This window comes from Carya illinoinensis, chromosome 8 (assembly GCF_018687715.1).
Source record: "Carya illinoinensis cultivar Pawnee chromosome 8, C.illinoinensisPawnee_v1, whole genome shotgun sequence".
Lineage (NCBI taxonomy): Eukaryota > Viridiplantae > Streptophyta > Magnoliopsida > Fagales > Juglandaceae > Carya > Carya illinoinensis.
In genome coordinates, this window is record NC_056759.1 from 12,831,795 (window position 1) to 12,847,097 (window position 15,303).

General features: G+C 36.9%; 2 protein-coding genes across 3 annotated transcripts; one reads left to right on the top strand and one right to left on the bottom strand.

Moving 5' to 3' along the window:
- The first annotated feature begins 921 nt into the window (after positions 1-921).
- Positions 922-3,135, top strand: LOC122274419. The gene is made up of 3 exons (XM_043083460.1): positions 922-1,020; positions 1,420-2,315; positions 2,550-3,135. The coding sequence occupies exons 1-3, from the start codon at positions 922-924 to the stop codon at positions 3,133-3,135; spliced, it is 1,581 nt and encodes a 526-aa protein (XP_042939394.1).
- A 2,174-nt stretch (positions 3,136-5,309) lies between these two features.
- On the bottom strand, positions 5,310-7,929 carry LOC122274159 (bifunctional protein FolD 2). Of its 2 annotated transcripts, XM_043083133.1 has the most exons (6): positions 7,731-7,853; positions 7,472-7,546; positions 7,191-7,374; positions 6,728-6,885; positions 6,352-6,564; positions 5,310-5,727 (listed from the first exon to the last, which is right to left on the bottom strand). In XM_043083133.1, exons 3-6 carry the CDS (start codon positions 7,312-7,314, stop codon positions 5,497-5,499), a joined length of 726 nt encoding a protein of 241 aa, XP_042939067.1. In that variant the 5' UTR covers positions 7,315-7,374; positions 7,472-7,546; positions 7,731-7,853; the 3' UTR covers positions 5,310-5,496. The 2 variants fall into 2 exon arrangements, with proteins under 2 accessions (XP_042939067.1, XP_042939064.1); XM_043083130.1 differs by lacking the exon at positions 7,472-7,546 and having other exon boundaries at positions 7,731-7,929.
- Between the last annotated feature and the right edge of the window lie 7,374 nt (positions 7,930-15,303).

Consider the following 15,303-nt stretch of genomic DNA (forward strand, 5'->3'; position numbering starts at 1 on the left):
AAGCCAGCTGGAACCTGCATGAGGAGTGTAGGACTATCATCCAATCCAGGTGGCTTGCTGAGCCTACTCAGCAACGGTCTCGTTTGAATTCAGTCCAGGAAAACTTAGGCAAGTGCAGAGATTCTCTTAAACAGTGGAGCCAAAAATCTTTTCATAAATCCAGGAAGGACACTCAGTCTATGTTGAACCAACTATCCTCTCTACAGAACTCAAACAGTGGCTCAAACACCATGGAGATTAAGTACCTTCAGAGGGACATTGACAGGCTATTGGAAGAGGAAAGCCTCAGATGGCAGCAAAGAGCTAAACAGAAATGGTTGAGAGATGGGGACAGGAATTCAAAGTTTTTCCACAGATGTGCTAATCATAGAAAACTTAATAATGAGATTACTAAGCTAGTACTGGAGGATGGAAGAATCATTAAAGATAGGGATGGTATAGCTGAGGCTTTCAATCAGCACTACAAACACCTCTTCACTTCCTCTAACCCCTCGGGTAGTGAGGGATGCTTAAGTCATCTCCTACCTAGAGTTACAAAGGAAATGAATAGGGACCTCACTAGGCCTTTTACTCCTGAGGAAGTCAAGCAGGCTCTATTTCAGATGAACCCTCTGGGCTCTCTTGGCCCAGATGGTTTTCCAGCCATCTTCTACCAATCCCATTGGGATGTGGTAGGTGGAGAAGTCATAGGCTGTCCTGGAGGTCCTGAATCAGGGAGGGGACCTAAAGTCAATCAATGACACATATGTGGTTTTAATCCCTAAACTGAAGAACTCTCAAACTGTACTGGACTTTAGGCCTATCTCTCTATGTAATGTACTTTATAAGATTATTTCAAAAGTGCTATCTAACAGGTTGAAGTCCATCCTTCCCCACATCATCTCTCCCACACAAAGTGCCTTTGTGCCTGGTAGAATGATCATGGACAATGTCATGGTTGCCTTCGAGACCTTGCATTCTATGAAAAGAAAAGGAAAGGGGCAGCAAGGTTACATGGCAGTCAAGTTGGATATGAGCAAGGCATATGATAGGGTGGAATGAGCTTTCTTGGAGCAGGCCATGGAGAAGATGGGGTTCAACCAAAGCTGGATCTCTTTGATTATGAAGTGTATATCCTCAGTGTCATACTCCATACTTATTAATGGAGTCCCTCAAGAAAGCTTTCTTCCTCATAGGGGTATTAGACAGGGGGATCCCCTCTCTCCATACCTCTTTATCCTGGTTTCTGAAGTGCTCAGTGGCTTACTGTTTCAGGCTGAATCTGTTAAGAACATACATGGCTTCCCTATCTCACGTGGCAAACTAAGCATTAATCACCTATTTTTTGCAGATGATAGCCTTCTTTTTTGCAGGGCAAATGCTAAGGAGTGGACAACCCTTAATAGAATCATTGGCATCTATGAACATGCCTCTGGATAGCAACTCAACAAAGCCAAGACCTCAATATTCTTTAGTTCCAATACCAAAAAAGCCACCAAAGATTACATTCTGACCTTGGCTGGTACTTGTTCCACCTCTTCCTATGAGAAGTACCTTGGACTTCCTACACTCATAGGAAGATCAAGACATGCTGCCTTCAAGGGAATTCTGGACAGGATGAGGAGTAGGATCAGCAACTGGAAAACTAAATTCTTATCACAAGCAGGGAAGGAAATCCTATTAAAAGCTGTCATTCAAGCCTTGCCAACATACTGCATGGGTGTTTTCAAATTGCCAAAGTCACTACTAAATGAATTTAATCGAGTTATGCATCATTTCTGGTGGGGCCATATGAACCAGGAAAAAAAGGTGCATTGGGTATCTTGGAATCAAATGGGAAAGGCAAAGGGAGCAGGAGGCTTGGGCTTCAGAGATTTTGAAAGTTTCAATCTTTCCTTGTTAGCAAAGCAAGGCTGGAGACTCATCCAATATCCCAACTCCCTGGCTGCCACTGTTTTCAAGACTAAGTACTACTCAAAGTCTGATTTCTTTCAGGCCAAAATAGGAGCAAGACCCTCCTTTATCTGGAGAAGCCTTTGTGCAGCAAGGGGTCTTCTCGAAAAAGGGTCAATATGGAGGATAGGCAATGGTCAGGATGCAAAAATTTGGAATTGTAGGTGGCTGCCTCGACCTACCAGCTTCATGGTCCAGTCCCCAGTCCAAGGTCTGAGTGCAGAAGCTCGAGTTACTGAACTTATAGATGGGGACACAAAACAATGGAACAGTGCTTTGGTTCATGGTACTCTTGGTCCAGAAATAGCTGAAATAGTACTTAAAATCCCTATTAGTGTGACTGGTGCCAGAGACAAGTTGATATGGACAGAGACTAAAGATGGGTAGTTCTCAGTAAGGAGTGCTTACCATAAGCAGAAAGGGATTGTGGATTCACAGAAGGGGCAATCCTCACATCAGGCACCTTGTACCAAGAACTGGACCTGCTGTTGGAAAAGTCACATTCCAAATGCCACAAAAGTCTTCATTTGGAGAGCTTGCCTAGAATCACTCCCAACTAGGTTGAACTTATTTAAGAAGAATATTGTGGATTCCCCACTGTGTCCTTTATGTGATAGGGAGGAAGAGTCAACCACCCATGCCTTGTGGAGCTGTCCCTCAGCTATGGATGTGTGGAATCAAGGCCCTACAGTGTTCCAAAAAAGCTCTAATAATGCAGGTGATTTCAAAAGCTTGGTGGAGAAGTCCAGTGCCTCTTCCTACCAGGATTCGTTGGAGTTATTCTCAGTGACAGCTAAAGGTATATGGCAGAGAAGGAATCGTATGCTATTTGAAAATGCCTTCACATATCCCTCCCAAGTAGCTAGGCAGGCAGTCGACTTGTTGGAATCTTTTAAAGCTGCACAGGCCCAGCCTAAGAACAGGACCCAACACTCCCAAGATCTTTTCTCCATATGGATGCCTCCTCCTATGAATACCATCAAAATAAATTGGGATGCAGCTTTGAGTGTAGCAAAAAACAGGACTGGTTTTGGTCTGGTGGCCAGGAATCATCAGGGCTCCATTGTGTCCACGAAGAAGCTCTCCTCAGGTGGTGTGTTAGAACCCCTCCTAGCTGAAGCTCTTGGGGGCCTTCATGCAGTAACGTGGGCAAAGGAAGAAGTTGGCAATCAATTGTGGTGGAAGGTGACTCTCAGATTGTAATCCATAGTCTTCAAAAACACACTGAAAGATAGGATGGTGTAGGTATGATATTACAGGACATTAGAGTTTTATTGGCTGAGTTTGATAGTTACACGGTGAGTTTTGTAAGAAGAAGTGGCAACAATGTTGCTCACTGTCTAGCCAAGGAATCCCTTGAGCTGGCTGAGGATGTGGTTTGAATTGGGCATTTAGTCCAATTTTGTAATCTTGTTTTCCTCCTTTGTTATCTTATATCAATAGAGTATTGATCTTATCAAAAAAAAAAAAAAAATCCATAATCGCATAACATATATATATATAGGCTTACTTTCATGTAAATCATCGTAATTCATAGAAGTTCGTGAAAGTGATCTAACCTTGACTTGACTCTTAGCACAACGTAGATAACCATCAAAACCATATCATATTATCATACCCAATTATAATATTTACATTATGCATACATTTATATGATCATATTATTTACCTCTTAGCGCTGCTTCCGAAATCTCACGTCGTAACTCGTGACCTATACAAGGCATTAGACGTTACTAAACTTTCTAGAAATGTGTCGTAGCAATCTAATTACTTAAAATATTAACATAGAGATAATTTAATAAATATTCAAATAAAAGATTACATAAGCTAATATTATTCCAAAACTCATATTATGATACTTAATATTTTGTGCAAACAAATAACTTAATAATTTTATAAAACTAGTTAAAGGTTAATTGGAATATGAATTATGATAATAAGCTGGACAATATAATAGAATACTTTAAAGGTATGCGTAAAATCCCTTAAATGTTTTCCATAAAAATAAGTCTGACTAATATATTTATTTAATTAAAACAGTATGCTAATTTATAAAAAAAACAATCTGCTTTAAATAATAAGTATTTTCTAAAAACAGAACAGTAAAACAAGCCTACCCAAATTAAACAAGCCCAATTAAAACTAAGTCTAATAGATTTATTATAAAAAGAAACTAGGCCTGACACCCTTATAAAGGAAACTCTTGGTTAAAAGCCTTAAAGCCCAAAGGCATAGTAATAAAAGAATCTGGTTACGTTCAGGAGGTTATAAACTAAGGGTCAAAAGGCTTATAGGTAATTATGGAAGCAATGAAGGGGCTTTTTGAAAAGTCTGGAACAAAACAATTAAAATGAATGACAAATCTTACGGGAGTGGCTCAAATATATGACACTGGAAGTCTGGAACCAAACAGAAAAGAGAAACAAAGGCCGTGCGATGCTTACTGAGAGGAAATTGAGACAACGACGACTCGGGGTGGCTGAGAGTGACCGGCGACGCTACTGGCCTTCTTGGAAAGGTGGTGCGATACAATAGAGAGAGAGAGAGAGAGAGAGAGAGAGAGAGAGAGAGAGAGAGAGAGAGAGAAATCTGTCAAACTGAAACTAAGGAAGGAAAAGAGAAGATTCCGGCGTGGGCTTACTGGAAGGGAGTGGGTTCGACGTGAATGGGCTGGTCGGCACTTTTTGTGGCGGTTTCCGGCGAGTTGGTTGCCTTGGTTGGCTGTGAGAGTGGTTTTCCAGGTTGTAGGAGCTGTTACGTTGGTTGATGTGAGTTTTTCAGCATATCTTTGTGTGTGAAGAGTCTGAATATATTGTGAGGTTTTATGGAGAAATGGTTTCCTATTTACGTGGTCTTCAGGAGGTGTTTAGATAGGATCTGATTTGGGTGTTGTTCTGATCTCAGAATCTTTTTAAAAAAGAATTTGAAACCCCTCCGATAAAACAAGGAAAACAAGATAAAGGAAACTATTTTAAAACTCTAACTAATCTGGTTTATTATCTTATTTAACAAATAAATAATTATAAGCATCTGAAGATAAATAAATAAATAATTAATAAAAAGAATAAATAAAATAATAACATAACTAAATAATTTCTAACTGAATTAATCTAAATTCTACGCACGTATGTTACAATATTTCAAAGAAAAGAGGAAAAACGTATAAGGGCAAATCAAATAGCTCTTTCAGAGGAATTGATTGTTTAGCGAGGAGAGTGAAAGATACAATGGATAGGGTGATCTCGCATATCTGTTTCTTGAGCCTTTACATGTCTGTTTCTTTGGGGGATCTAGAGGAAATGCACGTCGAATACACCAAGTTATTAATACATTACATTTCGGTTAAGATAGCTATAAAGAATGTGGTGCCCTGATCATAATCAGTCAAAACCAAACCATCACATTGCCATTGTTGTTGAAATTCATGAAAACAGAATGTAAATGTAACATTATGGTTGTAACGAGGAGAACATATATCCATTGGATGATGCGTAAAATGTCTTTAGAAACTGCATCTCATACCCAAAATCTCACAGTGAAGGGAATCAAAGTCATTGGCCGGCTCTAAGATTCAAGCGCACGCTTAGCACCTTCCAAAGTATTCTTGAGTAGCATGGCAACAGTCATTGGGCCCACACCGCCAGGAACAGGAGTTATACATCCAGCTACCTTGCATGCTTCATGGAAATCGACATCTCCAACCAGCCTATAACCAGACTTCTTACTTTTGTCATCAATAGCATTGGTGCCAACATCAATAACTGCTGCACCGGGCTTGATCCAACTGCCCTTGATCTGAATATTAGGTAATTAAATTCATAACTTCATTGAATTCATATACAAGTAACAAAGCAATTAGAGTCTTCCATACAAGTAATGGTTACATAAAAACTGTGTTTTTCTCCATGGGCAAACTGATATTAAGACAACGAAGTAATTATATGAGATCTTAGAAAATGCAATTAGTCTCCATGGAGGAATTCTTAATTCTATTTCTCACATTTTAAATATCAAAAAGAAGTCCTAAAGTCTCCTTTTGACTGTTAGATGGAACTCCTGTATATTTCTTGTGTACTGTGGTAAAACACTTTTTCAACATTAATAACATATTTATCTTCCTCACCAAAAAAGGGGTTTTAAAGGTAATCACGAGTCATTCATTTTTTCATCCTCTGATCTGTAGATTGTAGTTCACATTCCATCTTGTTTCCATTGATGTCTAGAATTTTATTATTTTATAATTGCTAAGAATACAAGAACAAGCTTGATGTGTATATGACTCTTTGAGATTTATGAGTCTTACGGCCAACTTCCTTGCTCTAAGGTATAATTTAGCAAGAACCAACTTGAAGTAAGAACATAAACAGGATGGAGCTATTGTAAACAAAGGAATAAAATATATGAACTGCATCCAGTTACCATCATTGCCTGTCCTGCTGCTGCAATAATGATGTCTGCTTCACGAATGGTACTTTCAGGATCATGAGAATGTGAATGGACAATGGTAACGGTTGCATCTTCTTTCAGCAGCAGCAAGGAAACTGGCAGCCCAACAATGTTACTTCGGCCTACCACGACTGCTTTCTTACCCTTTATAGCTACACCACTCCGAGATAGAAGTTCAATGCACCCCTGTTTGAAACGTAAAACTGCCACTTAGAACATTGGAGGGTCTTCTTAGCACACATTTATGCGTATAATAACTGAAAGACAAGAGTTTCTTTCTCCTTAGAGCATATAGAAAAATATAGTTAGTCGTGAACATATATTTAACTTTTCAAATTAAATGTATTGCCTTGGGGGTGCAAGGAAGGAACAAGGGTTCTCTGCCTTTCATTGCGAGCTTGCCAATGTTAAGTGGATGAAATCCATCTACATCCTTCTCAATGCTGATTTCAGTCAGAACTCTCTCTTCGTTTATATGCTTCGGCAATGGGAGCTGAACCAATATACCTGTCAATGTACGAAGCCAGGGTTTAAGAATAACATGCAAGACTAGTGTGCATTAACATCCAACATACTCATACAAGAACGATTTGAAACTTCACAAGTTCTGGTAAATCTACTTGGGCTGTGGATCCGATATGTTTTCAATACCTATTATTCACATCTTCCAGCCAAATGGGTTCGACTCTGATTTATGGAAAGTATATATAACTTGAACCAACTCAGTAACAATTAATACAAGTTCAAAATGTAAAAGATGACGTAGCATCAAATTTGGATATGTTTCTATAAATAAAATAAAACTGACCAACCATGTACATCAGGATTTGCATTTAATTCATGAACCTTGCAGACGACCTCAGCTTCAGATACTTGTTCAGGAAGGTCTATGTCAAAGGACTTGATCCCAACTTCGGCACATGCCTTTCTCTTCATAGTCACATAGCTCTGAGAATCCTTCCTGTTGCCCACAATCACTACAGCCAGCCCCGGGACCTAGGCGGACCAAGTAAGAAAAAGTACCATAAGTCCCAGTTCACAATCTCCAATAAAACGCAGAATCACTACGTCACACAACAGAACAGAACCGAACCTCGCCCTAGTACAAACATTACGAGTACGCTCTCTCAGCTCTCCCCAAGACAAATTAATACTATTGTCTTCAAAACTGTCCAAAGCATAGAAGAAATACCTTATGCCTCATAACTTGCAATAGCAAAAAAGGCATTTCACACATCCGTTTGAAGATTAAAGAATATTTAATCAAAATTTTCCAATTCTAAACGGCGGACAACCAAGCAAGCTCTTACTGACCAAATTTAATCAACAAAAATAATGGGTTTGGCTCGTACCTTGCCGTATTTCTGAGAGAGATGGTGGACTTCTGCGGCGACCTCATTGCGGATGGTTTGGGCGACGGCTTTACCGTCAATTATGGTGGCCTTGTGATCCGATGGAGATGCCATTCTCTGGAAGAGATTAGGTGGGTGGGAACGAGAGATGTGGGTGTGGAAGAAGGATTTGGTGCGGTGTCTTTTGCCCTGCCGAATCCTACAACTCTGCCAGCTGTACAATTTTTTAAATATCTTTTTAATATAAAAATAATTCAAATAAGCATAGTCAACTGTTATTAAAATAAAAGAGTTTTGTTATATATAAATATAGTCGCGCGTACTAATTTACATACTAATATTAATATTTTCATACTTAAAATTTAAATTAACACTATTTTCAATAAAATATACTTTTTGACCAATCACATTAAATTGATACACAGATTAGTACATAATTATGATTGCAACTAGATTTTTTTCAAAATAAAATAACCAAACCAAAGAGAAGAAAAGTTTTATTCAAAATTCTCTTCTTCATTATTCTTCTATTCATATATTAAATGATTTAACGGTAATTAATAAAATTTTAATAATTTAATAGCACATGAATTAGAAGATGATGATAAAAAAATAATAATAATAAAAAGAAAATGCTTACATGATTTTCAAATTTGTTTGGCAATTATTTATTTTTGTTAGTGATTAAGAAAGTGATTACTAGTGCATTTGTGTAATTTTTTTTTAATTTTTTAAAGATGTTTAAAAATTATTCAAAAGAAAAAGAAAAAAAAAAGTGCAATTGTACTAAAAACATATTTTGTAGACACATTTGAGAGTCATCCTCAATAGCACAAAACATTAGGGAGAAAAAGAGTAAAAATGAGGAGGGAGATTGCTCTAAGTATACAGGTAGCGAAAAAGAAGACCCACTAGTAGACAAGTTAAAGGCCAGAGACATAGAACTCGTGATTATGGAAGAAATCTAAGTGGAGAAGTAGGATTAGCAAATTAAACCCTAGGGACATAGATGAAAGAACTCAAAGTTTCATTCCTCCAAAAGAGACAAATGATAGAAATCCTTCTAAGATAGTGAGAGAAAAAAATGTCGCGGCTTATAATGCAAGTATACCACATAATGAGGTTGAGTCAGACACAAAAGAGGGCATCACGACGCCAATCTCAAACTCTTTCAATGCACTAATGGATCTTGATGATGAGGAAGAAATATTGCAAGCCATAGTCACTTCTAACAAGGGGTATAAATTGAACTCTTAAGGGCAAGTTCAAGCTATAAGAAAAAGGGGCAAAAATAAAAAATGTCCTTGGTTGATGAGACTTATTTCACTAACTCCAAATGATTCCAACAATCTTAGTTTGGAATATTTGTGGGATAGGAAATATGCCCCCTATTGATAAACTGAACAAACTGGTTAGGAAGTGCCAGCCTCATATTATTGCCATCTTTAAGCCTTTCATTGCTTTTAGTAAAGTCAATAAGATAGCCAAGGATTTGAATATGTAGTGTGTTTTAGCTAATGAAGATCAACTAGGTAAGATTTGGATTTTATGGAAGGATGAGATTACTTTTTCTCTTGTTTCGATCCATCAACAGTCCATTACGGGGGTTATTACTAGGGCACTTTGTCTCGCATCTTTTGTTTAAGCTAGATGTGGTTATCTTGATAGAAGAAACATCAAAATGTATTCGGGTTGAATCCAAACTAGATTATTTGTGGCGATTTTAACACCATTAGAAGCAATGATGAGAAAATTAGAGGGTGAGCTAAGCCTCAAGTGGTTACAGATGACTTTAATAACTTCATTTAGAACTGTCATTTGTTGAAACCTAACATTAAAGGCTCCAAATACACTTGGTGTAATGGGCGTGAGGGGATAGCTCGAATATGGGCCAAACTGGATAGAACGTTAATTTCTCATAACTTACTCATGAAAGTTCCACATATCTACACTTTAGTTTTAGCACGGACATGCTTTGACTGTAGCCCCCTACTTATTCAAGCCAAAGAGGCAAATGATAAATATGGTCCTTTAATTTTCAGATTCATGTGGATGTGGTGCACCACAAGAATTTTGATAAACTCATACAAGAGAAACTGGAGTCAACCTATGTATGGAGGAGAGCTTATCAAATTCGCTGCTAAATTAAAATGGTTAAAACCGGTGCTTCGAACTTGGAATAAAGAAATTTTTAACAAAGTAGATCATCATGTCCAGACTGCAGAAGATGATATTATGAATATAGAAGCTCAACTGCTAGCTAATCACAAGCAAGATCAAGATGGATGTGACTAAAACTTATGACTAGCTCAAATGAAGTTTTCAGTTGGATGTATTAAAAATCTTGGGTTTCTCTGAAAAATGGAGACAACTGATAGCTAATAGCATAACCACACCAAGGAACTTGCCCACCTTTTTCCCACCAATTAACCTTTAGCTTAGAATCCGTTTCAACCTCTATGTGCTTAATATTCATTTTCGTACATAAACTAAGACCATCAGCTAGGGTTCTCATCTCAACAAAATTGCTAGAACTAATACCATAGAACCGAACAAAGGCGAAAATCATATAACCATTCTCATCTTGAAGGATCCCTCCACCTCCACTTTGACCAGGATTGCCAAGGCTATTGCCATCAATGTTAAGTTTAGCAAATCCCTGAGCAGGGCGCATCCACTTCAATATTTACATAGATTTTGTCTGGACAGGCATATTCTTTAAAACGAGTTGCTGTAAGGTCACCCTATCTAAGTGTTTGGTGAAGGGCTTATTCATTTTAGTGTAAATGAGTTGAGTTAAGAAATTCTTGATCTTGTAGCATACTTGCTCTCTAGTTTGACTAACCCCCTCCATTCTAGCTTTACATCTGTATAACCATAGGAAACAATTTATTAAAGAAGGGAGAATGCCATCGTAGCGTTGATTTGCAAAAACACCTAAATCTTGGATAGCCGTTGTAGAATTTTACCATACCAAGTATTGGTAGGCACAAGATTTAGACTTAGTGCTGCCTCAAAATACTTCCAAACAAAAGTTGGAATCTCTCCTAAAAGTAAAAAATGATTTAAAGATTTGCAATCAACCTTTTGACAATATTCACATTTAGAGGCCGTAGAAATATGCAATTTCATAATATTCTGTTCAAAAGTTAAACTGATAAACATACATTTCCACATAAATATAGAGACTTTACTCGGAATTAACTTATACTAGATCCATTTAGCCCATGACACTTTATCTTTAGGATCATGATTGTATAGCCAAGTTGACATGGTCGTAAAATGTTGTTTTGCTATGCTCTCCATATAGGAATATCAAGACCTAAAAAGAGACAAATGTGTTGTAACTTCAACTCTTCATAGATGGGTTCTCCCCTATCTCCTGTATTTTCTCCCAATTACCTCTCATATTTGAAAAGACCTCATCCATAGTCAAATAGGGATTCGTTTCTTCCGAGAGTTCGTCAATAATCCCCAAAGAGGACTAGTTTTTATACCAAAATGAGATATTGCATGCCTTTATTGATGATCCATCCTAAGCCTTTAATCACCGCTTTGATTAAAGGTTTTAAAGCCTTCCAAAACTGAGATTCGTAAGGAAACTGATTTTAAAGAAAGTGGTGAATAGGAGCTTTATATTTTGCTTGAAAAAAATTTTCCCAGAGTGAATTAACATACATAAATCACCAAACAAATTTCATATGAAGAGCTTTCTCTATCTCTTCTAATTTCCTAATAACAAGACTACCTTTTTCCATAGGTTTGCAGACAATATCCCATGCCACCCTTCTTCTTTTTTTTATTGTTACCCATCCTTACTACCCCACAAGAAATTAGAAAAAAATCTGATTTAATTTGTGTATGAGACATTGAGGTATTTTAAACACAGATAAAAGGTATATAGGAATACTAGATAGCACATGTTTTGATAGCACATGTTTTAATAGCACAAGTCTACCACCCTTCGAGAGCAACACACCTTTCCACGAGGCTAATTTCTTTTACCTTTTTTGATTTAAGAGATCTACATGAGTGGCATGTATGCTACCTGCACATATAGGTGCACCCAAGTATAAACATGGAAAAGCAACTTCATGAAAACCCGTAGTTTGAAGCCCAATTTCCTTCCATGTCGTGGACACTTGTTTAGCAAAGAATATTGCTGATTTGGCATAATTTACCTTTTGACCAGAAATGTTTTAATAAGTGCATAGCGTATCCATACAATCCTTCAAAGAAATTTTGGAGCCATTTAAAAATATCATAAGGCTTCAGCGTAAAGAAGATGAGAAATACATGACATCCTCTATGAGTTTATAACCTAACAATTTAGTTTCAATGCCACTGAAAACATGAATACATGGTAAAATAGAAACTAAAATCTTCTAAAATGGACAAATTACTGCATGCATATAGAATTAATTCCTCAAACATCTGCTAGCAGGCACTCACATACACATGCAAACTTACTGATCTATTTCCTTCAATTTACCAATTCAAGACAAACATTTTTTTTTTTTTTAACTAATATTGATAGTTCCAGATTCTTTGCTGATATATTAACCCGGCCTATAGAATTTGATAATTAATATATAGTACATCATGTCTAGTTCTTTTCACATATATACCCACCTACTATATATCACATCATGCACACACACAAATATTTTTAAAAAATTTCAAGTGTGACTGCAAGATCCCCAAGAACATCAGAGTTGTAATTGGGTCTTTTGGTCTGAAGCTCTAGTACTGCTACTTTTGTCTCTCAGTTTCTTTGGAAATTGGAACACTACTACTAATACTACAGCCCAATTCCTTAGCCCTCCTCAACTTGGCCACGACTGTTATTGCCACTTTATGATAAGCTTGTCGCCACCGAAGCTCTTCTTTGGGTACTGCTGTCTTTGGTTCTTCAGTCAAGAGAGTTGTGGAGGTTTCATCTTGGCTACCATCTTTTAAAAAATATTATAATTTGGTGCCTAATTCTTTGCAAACTACTAATGAGAAATGATACCGACACAACACATTTCACAACATATGTTGTAAAATAAGGGCATTCTTGCAAAATGATGTTACTTTTATAAGATATTTGACAAAAATACCCCTCATTTTAAAATATTGTTGTGTAAAGTGTTGTGAAAAGTTATGTGAGCAATACTGTACTGGATTTTTTTTTTCTCTTTTGATGAGTGACACTTAGGCGAGATTTGGATAGTAAGTTAAGATGAAAGTTAAAAATTGAATAAAATATTATTTTTTAATATTATCATTGTTTTGTGATTGGAAAATGATAAGGTTACAACCCTCCTACTACTTATTTACTACTCTTTTTGTATTTGGTTTTTTTTATTTTTTTTTTAATTTTACTTAATGATTAAGGAAGTGATTATTAATAAAATTATATATTTTTTTTAATTTTTTCTTAATGATTAAGGATGTTAAAAAAATACTTAAAAGAAAATGATAAAAAAATAAAAACTTCAAATCCTTTATAAATAGTAAATTGGTAGTAATAGGGTAATAACTCTATCACTACCCTTTGGAATTTGAAAAAAATGAATTGTATATTATATTTTGTGTAGAAATTTGAAAAATTTGTAATGATAAGATAAGATAAAATGAAACGCTTCTTGTATCCAAACCGAACAACTTGAAAAGTATCAATGTATCATGCCCAAAAGAAATCATCTTTCTTTTGAACGAATTACAAAAGCAAATAAAAAGTATATAAGATCCACCCTAACTATAGAAAGAAGTCACTTTTGTTCATTCACAAGATTTTGAAGATACAAAATCCCAAGAATTGAGGTATTATGGCACTTATGTACAATTTGCTAGGCACAAGTAAAAATAAAATATCAAAAGTCAAAGAAGACAATCCATATGTAAAAGTTTCTAAAAAGATATTGGCAACTGCTATGTTTCTTTTATTAGCCTTGATAACTTTGTAATACATTCATGTTCACAATCACAGCACATACACTCATCACAGTAGTGGTATTGTGCTCCTTCTAGAGTATTACAGTAGGTACAGTAGTTAGTTATTCTTTGTTGTAAATGTTATTGGTCTCTACTTAGTTGGTTACTTCCTCATTCTTTGATTCTTTGTAAAAGTCTATATATAGACTCTGTCATCACCAAATGAAATGCAATGAAGAATAGTTTTCCTTCAATCATTTTCCCAAATGAGGTATCAAGATCCTCTCGACTAATTGGCCAAAATTGATCCATGGCTTCTTCTTCTTCTTCCATCCCCTCCATTACCTCCTCATTCTCTCACATGGTCACCACCAAAATAAACATTGATAATTACCTTCAATAGAAGGTCCAGACCTTTGCTTATTACGGGGGCCAAGATTTATACTCATATGTCGATGGCACCCTTTCTTCTCTACCTGAATTTCTCACTACTGCCACAGACCCAACACCCAAACCCAACCCACAATTTTGTCCTTACGACGCACTGATCAACTTGTCCTCAGTGTCCTTTTTCCATCCTTATTCGAGTCCATTCTTGGCCATGTTCTCTCTTCCACCACGACTAGAGATCTTTGGACCAAACTCTCCTCTATGTTTTCATCTCACTCACAAGCCAAGGAGTTTTAGTTAAGGTTTTAGCTCACCAATATCTCTTGTGGAGAACAACCAATTTTTTAGTACTTTGGCAAGGTACGTATGCTTGCAGATACTTTGGCTGCTACTGGAAATATTCTATCTGATAAAGAAATTGTAACCTACCTATTAAATTGGTTAGGACCTTCTTATGAGAATTTTGTTACTTTGATTACTACAAGAACTGATCCTCTTTCTTCTCTTGAACTTTAACAACTGCTTCTCATACATGAGAACCGTCTCTCTCACAAAACAAAAAATACCATCTCTATGGTTGAAATGTCCACAAATTTTAGTTCCTCAACACCACGTGATCAAAGGGGTCATGGTTTTTCCCTAGGTGGCCGCCAAGGACAAGGCTAAGGATGTTTTCCTTCTAATGGTAAATGTCTCTTCTCCTTCAATACTTCAGCACCACAGTATAACTCCTCCAGGCCCACCTGCCAAGTATGCAACAAAACAGAGCATGTGGCCCTTGAATGCAGACACCGTTTCAGCCTTTCACATCAATTTGAAACTGCTCCAAACTTCTCAGCAAACTACATTTCCTCGAGCTCTCTCTCAGACACCTCTTGGTATCCAGATTTCGCTGCAACACATCATATAACAAATGACATGGCAAACTTGAATCTGTCTTGAGAATAGTATAATGGTGATGAAACAATTCGTGTAGGTGATGGTACGGGTCTTCCCATTCATGGTTTTGGTGATTCTTCCCTATCCACTTCAACTTCTTCCTTTTCTCTACGTAATTTCTTACATGTTCCTTCAATAACAAAGAATCTTGTCTCTGTGCTTAAATTCTGTTACTTCAAATTTCACTCCTCTCACTTTTCTATGAATGACTCTCAGACCAAGAAAATCCTCCTCACCAGACCAACTAGTAACGGCCTCTACATATTCCCCACAATGGTGACCAGCCCAAAATCTTAGTCTCCTTCTGCGCATGTTGGTGAACGTA